The 14,428-nt window shown below is 47.7% G+C and overlaps 2 protein-coding genes across 2 annotated transcripts; both read left to right on the top strand.

Moving 5' to 3' along the window:
• The first annotated feature begins 1,051 nt into the window (after positions 1-1,051).
• LOC308460220 (CD276 antigen-like) lies at positions 1,052-5,274 on the top strand. Its single transcript, XM_080976325.1, has 3 exons — positions 1,052-1,407; positions 3,366-3,698; positions 4,884-5,274. Exons 1-3 carry the CDS (start codon positions 1,353-1,355, stop codon positions 5,075-5,077), a joined length of 582 nt encoding a protein of 193 aa, XP_080832451.1. The 5' UTR covers positions 1,052-1,352; the 3' UTR covers positions 5,078-5,274.
• Positions 5,275-6,307: 1,033 nt separating this feature from the next.
• Positions 6,308-14,230, top strand: LOC308460190 (ADP-ribosylhydrolase ARH1-like). The gene is made up of 8 exons (XM_080976270.1): positions 6,308-6,784; positions 8,233-8,462; positions 9,271-9,369; positions 10,214-10,319; positions 10,439-10,518; positions 11,577-11,760; positions 12,689-12,903; positions 13,529-14,230. Exons 1-8 carry the CDS (start codon positions 6,774-6,776, stop codon positions 13,690-13,692), a joined length of 1,089 nt encoding a protein of 362 aa, XP_080832396.1. The 5' UTR covers positions 6,308-6,773; the 3' UTR covers positions 13,693-14,230.
• The last annotated feature ends 198 nt before the right edge of the window (positions 14,231-14,428 follow it).

The following is a 14,428-nucleotide window of genomic DNA, read 5'->3' as shown; positions in this document are numbered from 1 at the left end:
TTGTTGTACTTGAAAGGGAATTGGTGCAGGATTATGGATGGGGAGAGATGCCTAGAAGGGTCTGAACAGTCTGCAGTGATCAGGTGAACAGAGAAGTCTTGGCAATTGCTAAACAGTGCACTGGGATCCTAACTTTGGTTTCTACTTCAGCTGAAATGAACCTTGGAGGTTCCTCGCTTCCTTGAGCACCGCAGCCTGCATTCAGTTACTTGGGACGACATTAGAGTATTAGAGACATTATGCAACATTATTTCTTCCTTGACTTGGGATGCTTACACACAAGGCTTTTAATGTGGAATCGCTGTGCTTCATCCACTCTTATTTATACTCCATCTTTCAGTTTTCAAAAGCGTGGCACCTAGGCAGTTTCCATCATTAAAGTAACAACCAGTGCTTTTTTTTTTCTGGGGGCACGCAGGGGAAGGAAAACCCCTAATATTTTGTGAATCTAAGTTTTACCTCATTGAGGGGCAGTATTTCAATATGAGTAGGAAATTGGAGTACCCCTAAACATTTTTTTAAGGAAAAAAAGCACTGGTAACAAGTAATATTTTTTTTTTAAAATGAGCATTAAATCAAGCCGATCAAACAGATCCACAAGGAGACAGAAATTAAAGGAAGCCAAAAGCTTATCAGAATAAACAAAATTTATGGCTGCCTTCTAAACTCCAGAGAAACACTTGCCTGTCCTCTGTGCAACACAGTAGAGGATGATAGGGATGCAGGCTACTGGATTATTTTATTTTTGCTTTTCCTTAGAGTCACAGAGTCCTGAAGCTATTGCTGCTCATTTTGTGAACAAGAGTCATATAATACCCACACCTGCCCAGCTCCATTCGCCTCTAAGTGGAACGTTGGTTGGGGGAACCTCTTCTGTTTACGAGGAGTTGGCATACACTGATGGATAGAACAAGTCACAGCCACTGCCGCTCTTAATCTTATCTTCCATGTTTTGTAGGCACAGGCCTCTTGGTGCGAGACCTTTGGGGCACAGGGTGATGCCCTGCAGCCAGGTTCTTGAATCAACTATCTGCCCGAGGCAAATGCCATTTTTATTCCCCACCCAAGTCACCACCGGCATTCAAGATAGGCCAGATATTTCTTCCATAATAACCATGGGAATACTGGGTAGGGACAACCACAGAGATAGAAAGGGTTGAGATAACAGGGGCAGTGCCTGGCAAGCACAAACACCCCGTTATCTTGGGGTGCCAGAGAGTGTTGAGGTGCCCTCAGTCTGCTGTCTCTGCTGATAACGGAAGCAGACACGTAAGCCGTTCCCCCTTGGCTGTGTTTTGCTGTGCTGTAAGGGACTTCCACAATCTCCAGAAGAACAGTCATTGCTTGCAGGGATGGGCTTCTTCACATTGATCCTCCTCACCTCCTCCTGCTTCCTTGGAAAAGCCGGTGAGTTGCCTGAAATTGAAGGAGGTGGGCAGCAAAGGCATCTTAAGAGTTGGAAGAGACTTTAGAGGTCAAGATCTAGTTCAGCCACCTGCTCAATGCAGGATGGCACTACTGAAAGGTTGCTGGTGGTACCAGTGGCCCTCCAGATGTGGCTGGACTACACTCCCATCATCTCTGACCATTGGCCGTGTTGACTGGGGCCGATGGGAGTCCAAGAACATCTGCAGGGCTATGGGTTATCCATCTCCAGACTGCAGCAACCCTGGCAGATGGTCCTCTGGACTCCAGACAAGGAGTGCCCACCACTTCCCAAGGAAGTCAGTCTTAATATAGCAGTATTATTCACAATTATCCATTATTCTGAAAAGCAACATGCAACCACTTAAGCGGAGTGGTTGTAGGGGTTGGCACTTGGCATTAAGTGTTGCTGGGCTAGAGAAGAGAGCAGAGAGCAGGGGATGGACAGTGTTGTCTTTGTGACTTGCTTGTGAACCACCAGACACATTGTTTTTAACTACTGTCAGTCATCTGGGGAGCAACCTGGTGCCTCTGCAAGCTCACAAGCAAGGTTTGCTCCCAGCCTTTCAGTGCTTTAACACAGGTACATTACCTTTGAACATGGGGATTCCCAGTACTGTACTATATTTTTACATCAATATATATCAATAGATTGCAATCTTTGCAATCTGATCTTGTGGGCAGTTTTTGCTGCTAGGCAATTATCAATATAATTTGGCAGCCATTGAGCCCGTCTTTAATGTGGAATTAAGTAAACTGTGTGTTTCAAATAGAAGAACTTTTGCTTGCTCTGAACCTATTTATAATCAACACCATTGGGGTGGCTCAAGGTCTTTCCAGATGACCTGCTCATTTGTCCTGATTTGTTTGAGAGGAGTTTAGATGGCCTTGCACTAAAGAAAGTGCAATCCAACGCTTTCAATGTGTTTCCTTGTCACTTTCCTTATCACAAGAAGTCTGAATTTTTGGGGAAGCAGGTTTGTTGCACGAGACCTCCCAATCCATTGCAGTTATGGGACCTGAATTTACCTGTACGTGACTAAATCTCACCCGAATACAGTGAAAGCCTGGAAGCAACCCCTGAATGAAGTTAAGTTGGCTTATCTGAATTAGAGCCTGGTGTTGTGTACGGTAACTTGACTGGCAAGAGCCTTCTAAGGATTTGGAAAAAGTCTCTTCTCAATCCTCTTAACTGGCAAGCTTTTAGGTACAGATGCATGGATTTGAACCCAGGACAGTCTACAAGAGATCTGCTCGCTCACTGAGCTATTTAGGCAAGATGGACCATGGAAGACTGATCACTGGATGATCTTTGGCTGTATGGCTTCTCAGTTTGATGCCGTTTAAGATGGTCCTTAGATTTCCCCAATAATTATATTTATGGCCACATAGGCATCACCGATAAAGAGGAAACACATAATTTTTTTTTAATAAAAAGATATATTTGTGTAAAATCTGCATGTGCTAATTTGTATGTTTGGATGTAAATACAGACACAGTCACTATAATTGAAACAAAAATGCAATCCAACTCAACATCCTGGGGAAGACTGACCTGTGTTGATGGTCTGTTTCAAGGCCCCTGTCATATGGAAGACGGAATTGTAGAGCTGAAAAGGGACCCCAATGATCATCTAGTCCAACCCCCTGCAATGCAGGAATGTGCAACTGTCCCATATGGGGATCAAACCTGCGACCTTGTTGTCATTAGCACCTTGCTCTAACCAGCTGAGCCATCAGGTGTCCAGTGGTTGTATTTTCTCAGTTAAGCAGGCAGCAACCCAAACGGAATGATAAAGTAGGATGTGCTGCCTGCCACCCTAAGGCCAATTCACACATGCCTGCATATTCATTGATTTCTCAGCACTTGCTGTGAGACCTGACTCCTAAGCAGAAGAGGAGGGCTCTTCTTATGTGTCTGTTCTGTGTTGCTTGACCCAGCCGGGAAGCTGCAAGTGCAGGCCGAGCCCTCTCTGGTGAAAGCTGCGGTTGGAGATGATGTCTTGCTGAATTGCATCTTTACTGTGGACGAGCCCACCGTGGACCTCAGCCGACTCTCAATCCTCTGGTTCCACCGCGGCAGGCAGCTGGCGGAATTTGACGATGTGGTGACCACCTCCAGGGAAGGCGTCAGCCTGAGCCGGGAAGAGCTGGAGAATGGCAACGCGTCCTTGCTCATCTCCCGGGTTGGCACTGGAAACTCTGGAAACTACAGATGCTACATCACATACACGCCAGAAGTGCGCATCCGGGAAGTGACTTTGCAAGTTGCAGGTAAGAGAGGTGGATGGTGTGGTGTGTGTGTGCGTGTGTGCGCACGCAGCCAAGCACCAGCAGGAATACTTTTAAGGTCTGGCTGCCTCAGAATATGCCTCAGTATCATGCAGCATTCTTTACTGGGGCAGGCAATAATATATACATTTTTAAACACACACATTTTTAAAGTTTTATTTTCTACACTACTGGATTCAAGGCAATTATTGTCCAAATATGCAACAAGAGTCACCTTGCCACCCTATATTAATTCAGAGTATAGTAAATGCAGAATCCCTTTCTCACACAGCACAAGATAATTTATCTACACAATATCAGCAGATTTTGTTGTTGTTTAGTCGTGTCCGACTCTTTGTGACCCCATGGACCAGAGCATGCCAGGCTCATCAGCGGATAAGTAAACAAAGCCGCACCCATCAATTCCAATTTAAATAATTTGCAAATCAATAGCAAATAGCCACAGGTTGACACAGAATTGTGTGCCTATCCTAGAAACCCCCCCCCCCATTCTTCACTGCTCTCTCCCTCTGACTCCCCCCTTCAATAAATATCTGTTCCTAGCCCCCATCTCTTTTGAACACATTCCCCTTTCAAACACCCTATGAAAGAGGAAGGCTTGTTTTCCTCTGGAGACTTCCAAAATGCAGCCTTTACCTTCTACAATGTTTCATTTTATTTCCAGTTTAATTTGGCTTATAGTCACATTTTAAAAAATTAAGTGAGCATGCTAACATCTATAAATCTTAGATGTCAACAAAAAGACACTCACCTGTCTTCCCCCTGCTCCCTACATGATGTTAATAATTTGGGTACATTAAAGGCATACATTTTGCACCATAAAAGAAAAGCTTTTGCTCTCTTCTAGTTTGCAAGTAACTCCTGCCTTGACTGGCCTGCAGAAGCTGTGCCTTACTCACCCTAGGTGACTAGGCAGGTAGCTATGAACAAAGCCATATCAAATAGAGGTGGAAAAAGACTTGCCCAATGCCTAAACGTTACTACAGTGCCTTGTAATTCTGCGTAGCAATTTCAGTTTTTAGAATTTGTATGGATTGTGTTTAAACATGGGAGAAGTACAGAAGATGTTGGTGGGTCCATCACAAGAGTCTCAGTTTTGATTTCTGTGTTTCATTCACTCATTTCTAACCCTACTGTGTGTTGGATGCTGATACTAATTCCCTGCAGACCCCGAGGAAGATCTGGAAGATTCCTTTTCATCCCCGTGTCTCAGCCGTTCAGATATCCTGAGCAAGCTGGGTCAAATTGAGGAAGCTGTGAAGCAACTTGAGGCCAAGCTCCAGGAGCTCGTGACCAGCAAGAGTGCCACAAGATGCAGTTCTGAAGTTGCCTCCCCGTCCGCGCCAGAGCCCTCACGCTGATTGCATTTCTGCACTGCTGCAAATCAAAATAGGCTTCAAACCCATTTAGCTTAAGCTTCCCGTGTCATCCAAGTAAATGTGGAAACTGTAGCTCTGTGACAGGGCTTAGAGTCTCTTGACAAATCATTCCTGCAATATCTTAATTCCTAGGATTCCCTGGGGGGATGTTATGACCATTAAACCAGCTTCAGAATTAATACTGTGTTGCATGTACTGAATGGCAGTGAAGGGGTGTGGCCGAATTGACTATTTCTGAGTGCACCAGGGCCTGGAACCTGGTGGGGTGGAGACAGAGTTGGATTAAACAGGAGGCAACGCAGGGGACTGTTGAGGGCGCCAGCCTTGAGGAGTGCCTGGTTCGTTGACCACTAATCCTGATTTATTTGAGGGGAGACTGAATGACATTGCCTCAAAGCAAATGTAACCTCGCACTTTCCAATGCATTTGCTCACCAGTAATCACCTTCCTTATGGTAAAAAGCCCAATCTTTTGTAGAAGTGGGTTTCTTGCACAAGATCTCCCAATCCACTGTAACTATGTACCCTGAATTTGATGGGATGTGACTGAATCCAACCCCAAAATGGTATGATGGGGGGTGAGTGTTGTTTCTAGATCTGCTCAGCTATCAAGAGCTGACTCAAATAGAATAAACACTTCATCTTCACCTATAAATCTGGCAATGACCTATGCGGACAGCATGCATTACTCCTTTTGGGAAACAACATTAGAGAAGTTATTTAAAAACATAAAAATAGCTGTTACATCTAGGCCAGTGGCCCACCTAGCACAGACCTGTTCTCACAGTGGTTGGGATCTGCAATCGGGATCTGAGCACAACAGCAACCTCCCAGTATTATGCATCCTGCTTTTGAGCTTTTGAGTGTGTTCTGGCGTCATGACCATTGATAAAGACCCAAGTATTGGACTCCAAGGACATGTGGTCAAATTCATTTGATATGCTCTAGCGTTATGTCAGTCCCACATTCTCTAAGTGTGCTACATGGGCGGGGGCAAGAGGGGGAGCTGCCCCCTCTAAATCAATACAAATCTGAGGTTCTGCCCCCCCCCCAACAAAAATCCTGGCTACTCCCATCGTGTGCTAGTACAGTGGTACCTCGGGTTAAGTACTTAATTTGTTCTGGAGTTCTGTTCTTAACCTGAAACTGTTCTTAACCTGAAGCACCACTTTAGCTAATGGGGCCTCCCGCTGCCGCCGCGCCGCCGGAGCACGATTTCTGTTCTCACCCTGAAGCAAAGTTCTTAACCTGAAGCACTATTTCTGGGTTAGCGGAGTCTGTAACCTGAAGCGTATGTAACCTGAGGTACCACTGTACTCAGCAAAAAGCACTGCTTATGGTCAGAGGCGCTCTTGTATTTTTCAATTACACAGCCCAGTGCACTGAGAGAGAAAAACACACACACAAAACGAATTAAGCTCTGGGGAAATGCAACTCCTGGTTAAAGGCACAAGTCTGATCCACCCGCTCCTCCGCCAGGAGAGGCACACGGAAAATACACGCCGAGGGGCTTTCGCTTTAAGAGCCTCCCACTGGACTCTGGCTGGGGTACAACCCGGGTGTCGCTTAGCTTGGAAAGCGCTGAGGCAGCAGCAGCCTCCGGAGGGGGGAGGGGACGGCCAGGGGCCTGTTGCAAGAACCAGCCTGGAAGGGACGAGAGAAGCTCAGCAGCCCCCAGCATGGAAGGCTTGTAAGCAACTGATCCCCCACCTCGCAAAACAATAACCGTGCCCGCCCTCTTCCCAATGCCCACCTCGCGCCCCTGCCCCACCCCCGCTTGCTTTTTGCAACAGTCCCCTACTGTCCTAATACTGTAATGGCACAAGAGGGTGGGGGATGCGTGCGCACGGGGCATGGCGTAATAAATGTAATATTCGCGCCACTCAAAGGTCACTGAAACTAACATGTCGCTCCCTTACATGAAGTTTTGCAGATAAGTTTGCTTGCTACCGTAATGCAGGAGAATCTCATCAAGGAGAGTCCAAAAATCAGGTAGCTGCGTCGATGCATTCGATTGAAATGAATAAAAGGTGCATCGCACAATGCCTAGTTCATTAGGTGGTAGCCATGGAGTCACGTGCTGGCAAAAGGTGGAATTTGTCGCTCGGGAGTGCGCGACTGGAGTTTGAGTCAGGAAGCCAGTTTAGCCCTACCTCGCAAGGCTGTTGTGATAAATGGGCCACGCCCACATCCATGTATCGGTGGAGGGAGAGTGGCGATCGCATGCAAAAAAAGCCTCATGTATTGCGCACAGCTTGCCAGGCAGTTGGGTCGCTTGTGAGGCTCGTTTTGAACAGTTTATAACAGATTGTTGGCCAATTTGTGCTTTTCCTGACATCTCTTTAAGGTAAAGATAAAACATCTTGGTACTGCACACTTGTAAAAGGCCACAAGACATCTGACGGAGAGGGAAAGCAAGGAATGGGTCTCATTCAGGGAGACTTGGGCCATCTCCCTTTGCAATCCTGTGCATGTTTATTTGCAAGTAAATGCCATTCATTTCCCACTGAGTAAGCATGCAGAGGATTGTAGCCTTAGCATTTGCCCCAAGGCAAAATGCATAACCTCTTCATAGCACATGTTAGATTCTCTGTTCAATATTCTAAAAAAGGCACATACTTGCTTTACGTGACCTTTGAGCCCCTTTGTGCTCCGTTTTCTCCCTCCCTACCCAAAATCTGCAGCTACCACAATGAGGCCAACACGTCATACATCCAATGTAATGGGCTTTTAGTCTATCGAAGCTTATGTATGTCACACAAACCCATTAGTCTTCAAGGCACGGCGAGCCTCCTTTTTGGGCGCATGCGATAGCAGACGTTATCCCTACAGCATCTTTGCACTGCCTCCCCGCTACCCACCCAGCGCAAATGTCATACTGATGTTGTGGAAATAGCAATTGTGCCTAATGTCACTGGTGGCAACTATTGATTGACCCTTCAGGGGTTGGTTGCTTGGTTATGGCTTCAGTGCATATCCCTCCCCTGTGTATATAAGCAGCATGAACTATGCAAAACAAGAAATGCTACTCAGTTAATACAGGTTGAAGAATTCAGATTTTGTCAGGAGACTGTTTGGTTGTTGCTGTTTGGATATAAAAAGTATACACGCACCTGTCTATGCACGTTCCCACGGCAGCCCCCAGGCTCCCCCCAAAGAAGCCTACCGTGCGGCAATGGTGCTCTCTGGCGCAGGAGATGCCCTCGGCTATCGCAACCAGCGCTGGGAATACTGCACCTCAGGGCCGCAGATCCACCAGGAGCTCCAGGAGCTGGGGGGCCTCGGCAAGGTTCGGGCAGCCCTCCCTGACTGGCCTGTCAGCGACGACACTGTTCTGCACCTGGCGACGGCCGAGGCTCTGGCCACAGGTGAGTAGCAGGAAAGGCTGGGCAGCCTCACAGCCTTTTCTCAGCAGGTCCTTGTTCCCTGAGGAATAGCATTTTTCACTTACAGCAGAGCTCGGCCTACATAGGGCCGACTCAAGGTATGACTGAGGCAGCAGCGTAGCGTGGGTTGTCAGCACCCGGGGCAAGGCAAGTAATTTGCGCCCCCTAACCCCTAACCTGCCGCCGCTGCCAGCTTCTTCTTGCTGCTGCCTGGGCTGGTCTGGTGTGGTTCTCTCCCGCGCTCAGCGCTGCGCTGGGCGGCCGCTGCACTGTCCCTCCCCCAGATAGTCCCTCGCTCTCTCTCCGCACCGCACGCCTGGCACCCACCCCCTCCACAGTGGGCGGCGACCCAGCGGCTCGGATCGGATTCGCACAGCCAGCACTGCAGTGAGAGAGAGTGAGCCAGGTAGGGGCAGAGAGCTGCGAGTGCGAGCGCCCCCCCCAGATGTTGCGCCCGGTGCGGCCGGCCCCTCCTGCACCCCCCACGCTACGCCACTGGACTGAGGGGGTTCTCCTCTGCAAAGTGTCATCTCTTGGGTCTCCTATGCCCATAGGTTCACTTGTTCGCAGCCATGGCGGCAGCTCTCCAGTCAGCAATGGGCAGGAAGTCCTGTTGTGGTTGTTGTTGTTGTTAAAATTTGTATACCATCCTTCATCTGTAGATCCCAGGGCAGTTCACAACATGAACCAACCTGAGATTTTCACATGGGGTGTGGTGGATGTGGGAATGCAGAGGAGATTTTGTTAAAATTGATGCAGAGCACTTCTTCTCTGTCTTTCCTCTATCCAGGGAAGGAAGGGGAGCCGCTGTTCCGGGAGCTGGCCAAACGCTATGTTGAAGCCATGAACGACATGGAAGGGAGGAAGCCTGGGCCCACGAGCATTCTGGGTAACTTACGACGGCACTCCTCTGTGCAAGTTACAGCAATATAATTCTCTTCAAAAACAAATACATCCCTGCTCCGTACACAGACGGAAACTAATCCGACACTAAGGAAGCGGTGCTGATGTTAATAGGCAAAGAGCTTTGAAGTGTGTGGGGGTGGGGTGGGGCCCTTCACTGTGCCTTAAGGTGGTCTTGTGAAAACACTGTCAGTGTTGTTCTTGTAGTACAGTCATACCTCTGGTTACATATGCTTCAGGGGTTTTTTTTTTTGGATTATGGACCTGCCAAAACACGGAAGTACCGGAATGGGTTACTTCCGGGTTTTGGCGGTCGTGCATGTGCAGAAGCGCTGAATCGCAACCCACGCGTGCGCAGATGCGCTGCTGCGGGTTGTGAATGTGCATCCCACACGGATCATGTTCGCAATCCAAGCATCCACTGTACTCAACAGGAAAGAGGATTGGGGCAAAACTCAAATTAGTTGGCTTCACTTGTCATTCCCTTCAGCTCCACCTCCTGTGAGTTTCCAGGGCACCAACCCTCTATGGGGGGGGGGGGGAGCAGACTGAACAGTAGTGATATTTTGCAGAAAAACTACAAAAGGGGGGAAAGGGAAGGAGAGAGGAGCTTAGGACAGAAGGCCATTTTTAGGAAAAACCACAGAGTAAGGTCAGGAGGCCTATTTTCTTTCCACCCTATATGTTTCTTCTACTTTAGACGGCAGACTCTGCAGTTGTATTCTGTGAAATAAATGAAATGTCCAGGGCTGCCTCCATATGGCTCAAGAGCACAAGCAGTTTGGCCCATACATATCTTCGCATGTCTCTCGTTTTCATCCCGCCTGCAGGAACATCTCAGTTGCGTCCAGGGGAGCCAAACGGATATCGCATTCCTTTCAACCCCGGTGCCACAGGTTGTGGTGCCGCCATGAGATCCATGTGCATTGGGCTCAGGTAATGTGGTATGCTGTGGTGGTGGGACACACGTAAGAAAGGACAAAGCTGGGGCCAAGCAGAAAAGCTGAAGGCCAAAGTCGGACTCCAGCATGACCCCCAGCCGCCATCTCTTCTAGGTATCCTCGCCCTTCAGACCTGAGCACTTTGGTCCAAGTCAGCATAGAAAGTGGAAGAATGACACACCACCACCCCACAGGTAACTGATTATGTGCGTAGTCGTCCTGTGTCAGGGCGCCTTTCCCGGCAATGGTACATAAAAGGGACAATTCTGAGATGGATGGGAGGGCTTTCTCTATGACTTGAAAGCTGTGGGTGTGTGGGTGTTTGGAGTAGTGGTCAGTGTGGGTCTTGGGGCTGCAGGTCTAACCATACAGATGGACAAAACCCTGAGGTGGTAGAATAGGGACTTCAGGCTGCAGGTGTAGGATCCTCTGTTTGAACACCCCTTGCATTGAAATTTCCCTGAAAATTGAAGCCTAGTACACTAAGCAAAGAGCCAGAGTACGGTTATCCATGATGTGTTCATTTTCTGTTTGCAGGGAGTTTTTAATACAGAGGAGTGTTCATAAAGTGCCGCCCCCCCCCCCATTTGCATTCTGAAGCAATATCGTCAATTCTACCGCTTCATTCCGTGACATGTGTAGACCCAGCCTAAGTATCTTGAGGGTGACAGCAGATGTGACATTTTAACACAGGTCATCCTGGGTCCTTCACTTTTTTTTGCAATTTATGTGCTACCAGATAACACACCACCAGCAAGCAAGCAAAAATGCCTTGCCTCTCCCTTAACACTGCAGGATGGCAATCTGTCGTTGCTTCTTTTTCAAAAATTAAAGTAGATTCTCTAAGTGTATGTATATGTACATTTAAAACCTGTACCTCTCACCTTATCAAATAATTGGCAAACATTTTCAAAACTGTTGCCAAACTGCTCTGGGGGAAATCGTGGGATGGTGATGTCACAGGCGCTGTGCAATAGGCCCTCTTCAAAGCCAGCTTTACCTTCAAACTGAACTAAACGGGGTGGGGGTGGGGGTGGGATGTAGAAATATTTTCCCCGTCCGGGATGAAAGAAGGCATATTTGTATTGAACCAGTGAGTACTTTTTAAAAGTTGAGCTCCCTGCTAAGCCATAAAGTCTACTTGCCTTGGGCAAGTCTCTGTAGCTCAGCCTAATCTGCTTCTTGGAGCTGCAGTGAGGATAAAATTCCTTGAGGGATCCTGACTTCCACCTATCCTCTTCCTCTGTTGTAGGCTATCTAGGAGCTCTGGCCTCTGCTCTGTTCACTTCTTATGCAGTGCAGGGCCTCCCCCTTGAGCGCTGGGGAGCTGGATTGCTCAGGACCCTGCCCCTTGCTTTAGAGTACATTCAGACTGCTGCAGCTGAGAGTGACTCCAATGTGGGGGCCTGGGCTTATTTCCAGGAGAAATGGGAGTGGTAAGTCCTTTGGGTGTGCTCTGGTACGGCGAAGGGGGACCTGAGTAACTGGAGGGTGTTGTTATTTTATTTTTTTAGGATAATGCAGTTGAAAGCTTTCCCCTCTTTTTTCCAGTGTGCATCTTTTATCAGGATGTCTAGAAACTTGCTTTTGTAAAATGAATAAATGAACAGCCAGACTTTGTGGTGAATGGAGAGCTGGTGCAATGTAAGGTTAGAGTGCTGGATTAGGATCAAGGAGATCTGGGTTCAAATCCCTGCTCAGCCAGCAACCTCTGAGTGAATTCGGCCAGCAACTACCTAAGCCTAGCCTACCTCCCAGCTTTGTGAATATAAAATGGATTTTGGGGGTGGGGCGGAGGAAGATAATCGGTTGTATCCAACAAAATCATAATCAAAGTAGACCCATTGAAATCAATAGACCCGACTAGTAATTTCCAGTAATTTCCAGTAATTTCAGTGGGTCAACTCTGAGTAAATTGGAGGCAACCCAGCAAATGCTATCTTGAAGGAAAAACTTAAATCTCCTTGTCAAAATTTGATTGTCCGTTATAATTTTAATACACACACCCCCTACCGTGTTCCTACTCTCTTTATGTACCCAATTGGAAAAAGGAGCTTTTAACAAAATATGAAGGGGGAGGTTTTGACAAGACAACAATTCAACATTACTTTCAAACAGAACTTAAGATTGAGTTTGATTTTTAAAACAAGCAAACAGCAAAATTCAAAGCTGAATTCAGGGGGGAAAACCTCAATGTGAAGGCAAAACAATATCTTGGTTCTAATAGTAATGTTTATCAGGTAGGTCAGAGTAAAGAGAGTCATTGTGGTGCAGGGGTCATTCTGTTTATTTCACTGTACATTGTGCCCTCACTGGCTCTCAAGGAGGTCTTGGATTCTTGGCTTTTTCTCTCTAACCATTTAGGTACCTCTCTGAACGGGGCCTGGCTACGGGTCAGGGCCCTTGTCTGTTTCCTGCTGCCTATAGTCCTGCTGAGCGTGACGTCATCTACAAAACCTTCAGCCTGGACGGGTGGGCCGGACGGAGCGGTCACGATGCCCCCATGATTGCATACGACGCCTTGCTGGGCGCAGGGGAGAACTGGGAGGAGCTCTGTAGCCGTTCCATGTTCCACGGGGGTGAGTCGAAAGGAGGCAAATCCTGCCCCTCCCCCACTGTAAAAGTGGCCCACCCTAAAAGTAAAGGTAAAGGTACTCCTGACCATTAGGTCCAGTCGCGGACGACTCTGGGGCTGCGTGCTCATCTCGGTCTATAGGCCGGGGGAGCCGGCGTTTGTCCTCGGACAGCTTCCGGGTCATGTGGCCAGCATGACTAAGCCACTTCTGGCGAACCAGAGCAGTGCATGGAAACGTCATTTACCTTCACGCCAGAGTGGTACCTATTTATCTACTTGCACTTTGACGTGCTTTTGAACTGCTAGGCTGGCAGGAGCTGGGACAGAGCAACGGGAGCTCACCCCATCACGGGGATTCGAACCGCCGACCTTCTGACTGACAAGCCCTAGGCTCTGTGGTTTAGACCACAGCGCCACCTGCGTCCCTGGCCCACCCTAAAGCTGGCTGCATTTCATAGAATTGTAGAGTTGGAAGGGACCCTGAGGATCATCTAGCCCAACCCCTCTGCAATGCAGGAATGTGCAGCTGTCCCAAATGGGGATCAAACCTGCAACCTTGGTGTTATAAACACCAGGCTCTAACCAAACTTGTTTTCTCGGTGTGTGTGTGTTTTCCTGCTCACCCACAGGGGATAGTGACTCTACAGGGGTGATTGCTGCCTGCTGCTGGGCTCTGGCTCACGGTTTCAGAGGAGTCCCAGAAGATAACCACATAGCGCTTGAATACCGAGACAGGATGGTGGCTGCAGCTGATGCCCTCTATCACCTTGCCTGGGGACAGACTCCTGTTTGAAAGACCTTTCTGCTGTCTCTAGCATCTAAGGATGGACTAAAATCCGTTGATTTTGATTTCTTCTCAATCATAATTTCAGGTCTTCACATTTCCACATCAATTTATGATCTGTGCATGACACAGTCCTTGTGAAAATTATTCAGCGTTTTAGTGAGAATTTCACTTGATACGCATTTGTATGTCATTTCCCCCAATAGACATATTTATCTGCAAAGCATTTTCCTTTATTGTAATGTTGCTTTTCACTAACACCTGCATTTGTACGTACACTTTGCCCTAATATATGCATTCTTGTACATGTTACTTGGTTGGGAAACCACATTGCAAAATTTGGAGAAGCACCAATGTCCAAGGATGGTTGGCTTTCAATTTGCATATTGTTTTGGAAAGGGCATATTTGTTAACTTTAAATGTGAACTGAATCTAATTTCTGCTCCATCTCTAACTAGCATCCCAGGCCCCTTAGAGAGGCCCTGAGCATGAGCCGCAACAAGCTGAAAACTGTTCTTCACAGAATAAACTGAGGCTGTGTTTGCAATTCTGCCTTGTGTTTTGTGGGAGGAAAATTTCAGGCACTGGATTTCTAAGATCCTCTAAGGAACCTCCTGTGGCCTGGGAGATCTTTCATGCGATCCCAAAGCTATGGTGGAGAGCTGTTTTTAGTAAGTGGTGAGGTAAATGCACTCTGCACATGCCCAGAGGCACTATCTTCTTTATTATATCTTCGCATACACCA

This window comes from Podarcis pityusensis (assembly GCF_964106645.2).
Source record: "Podarcis pityusensis genome assembly, chromosome: 13".
In the NCBI taxonomy this organism is placed as follows: domain Eukaryota; kingdom Metazoa; phylum Chordata; class Lepidosauria; order Squamata; family Lacertidae; genus Podarcis; species Podarcis pityusensis.
The sequence above is the reverse complement of the archived record's forward strand: the minus strand, read 5'-3'. Positions and strand labels throughout refer to the sequence as shown.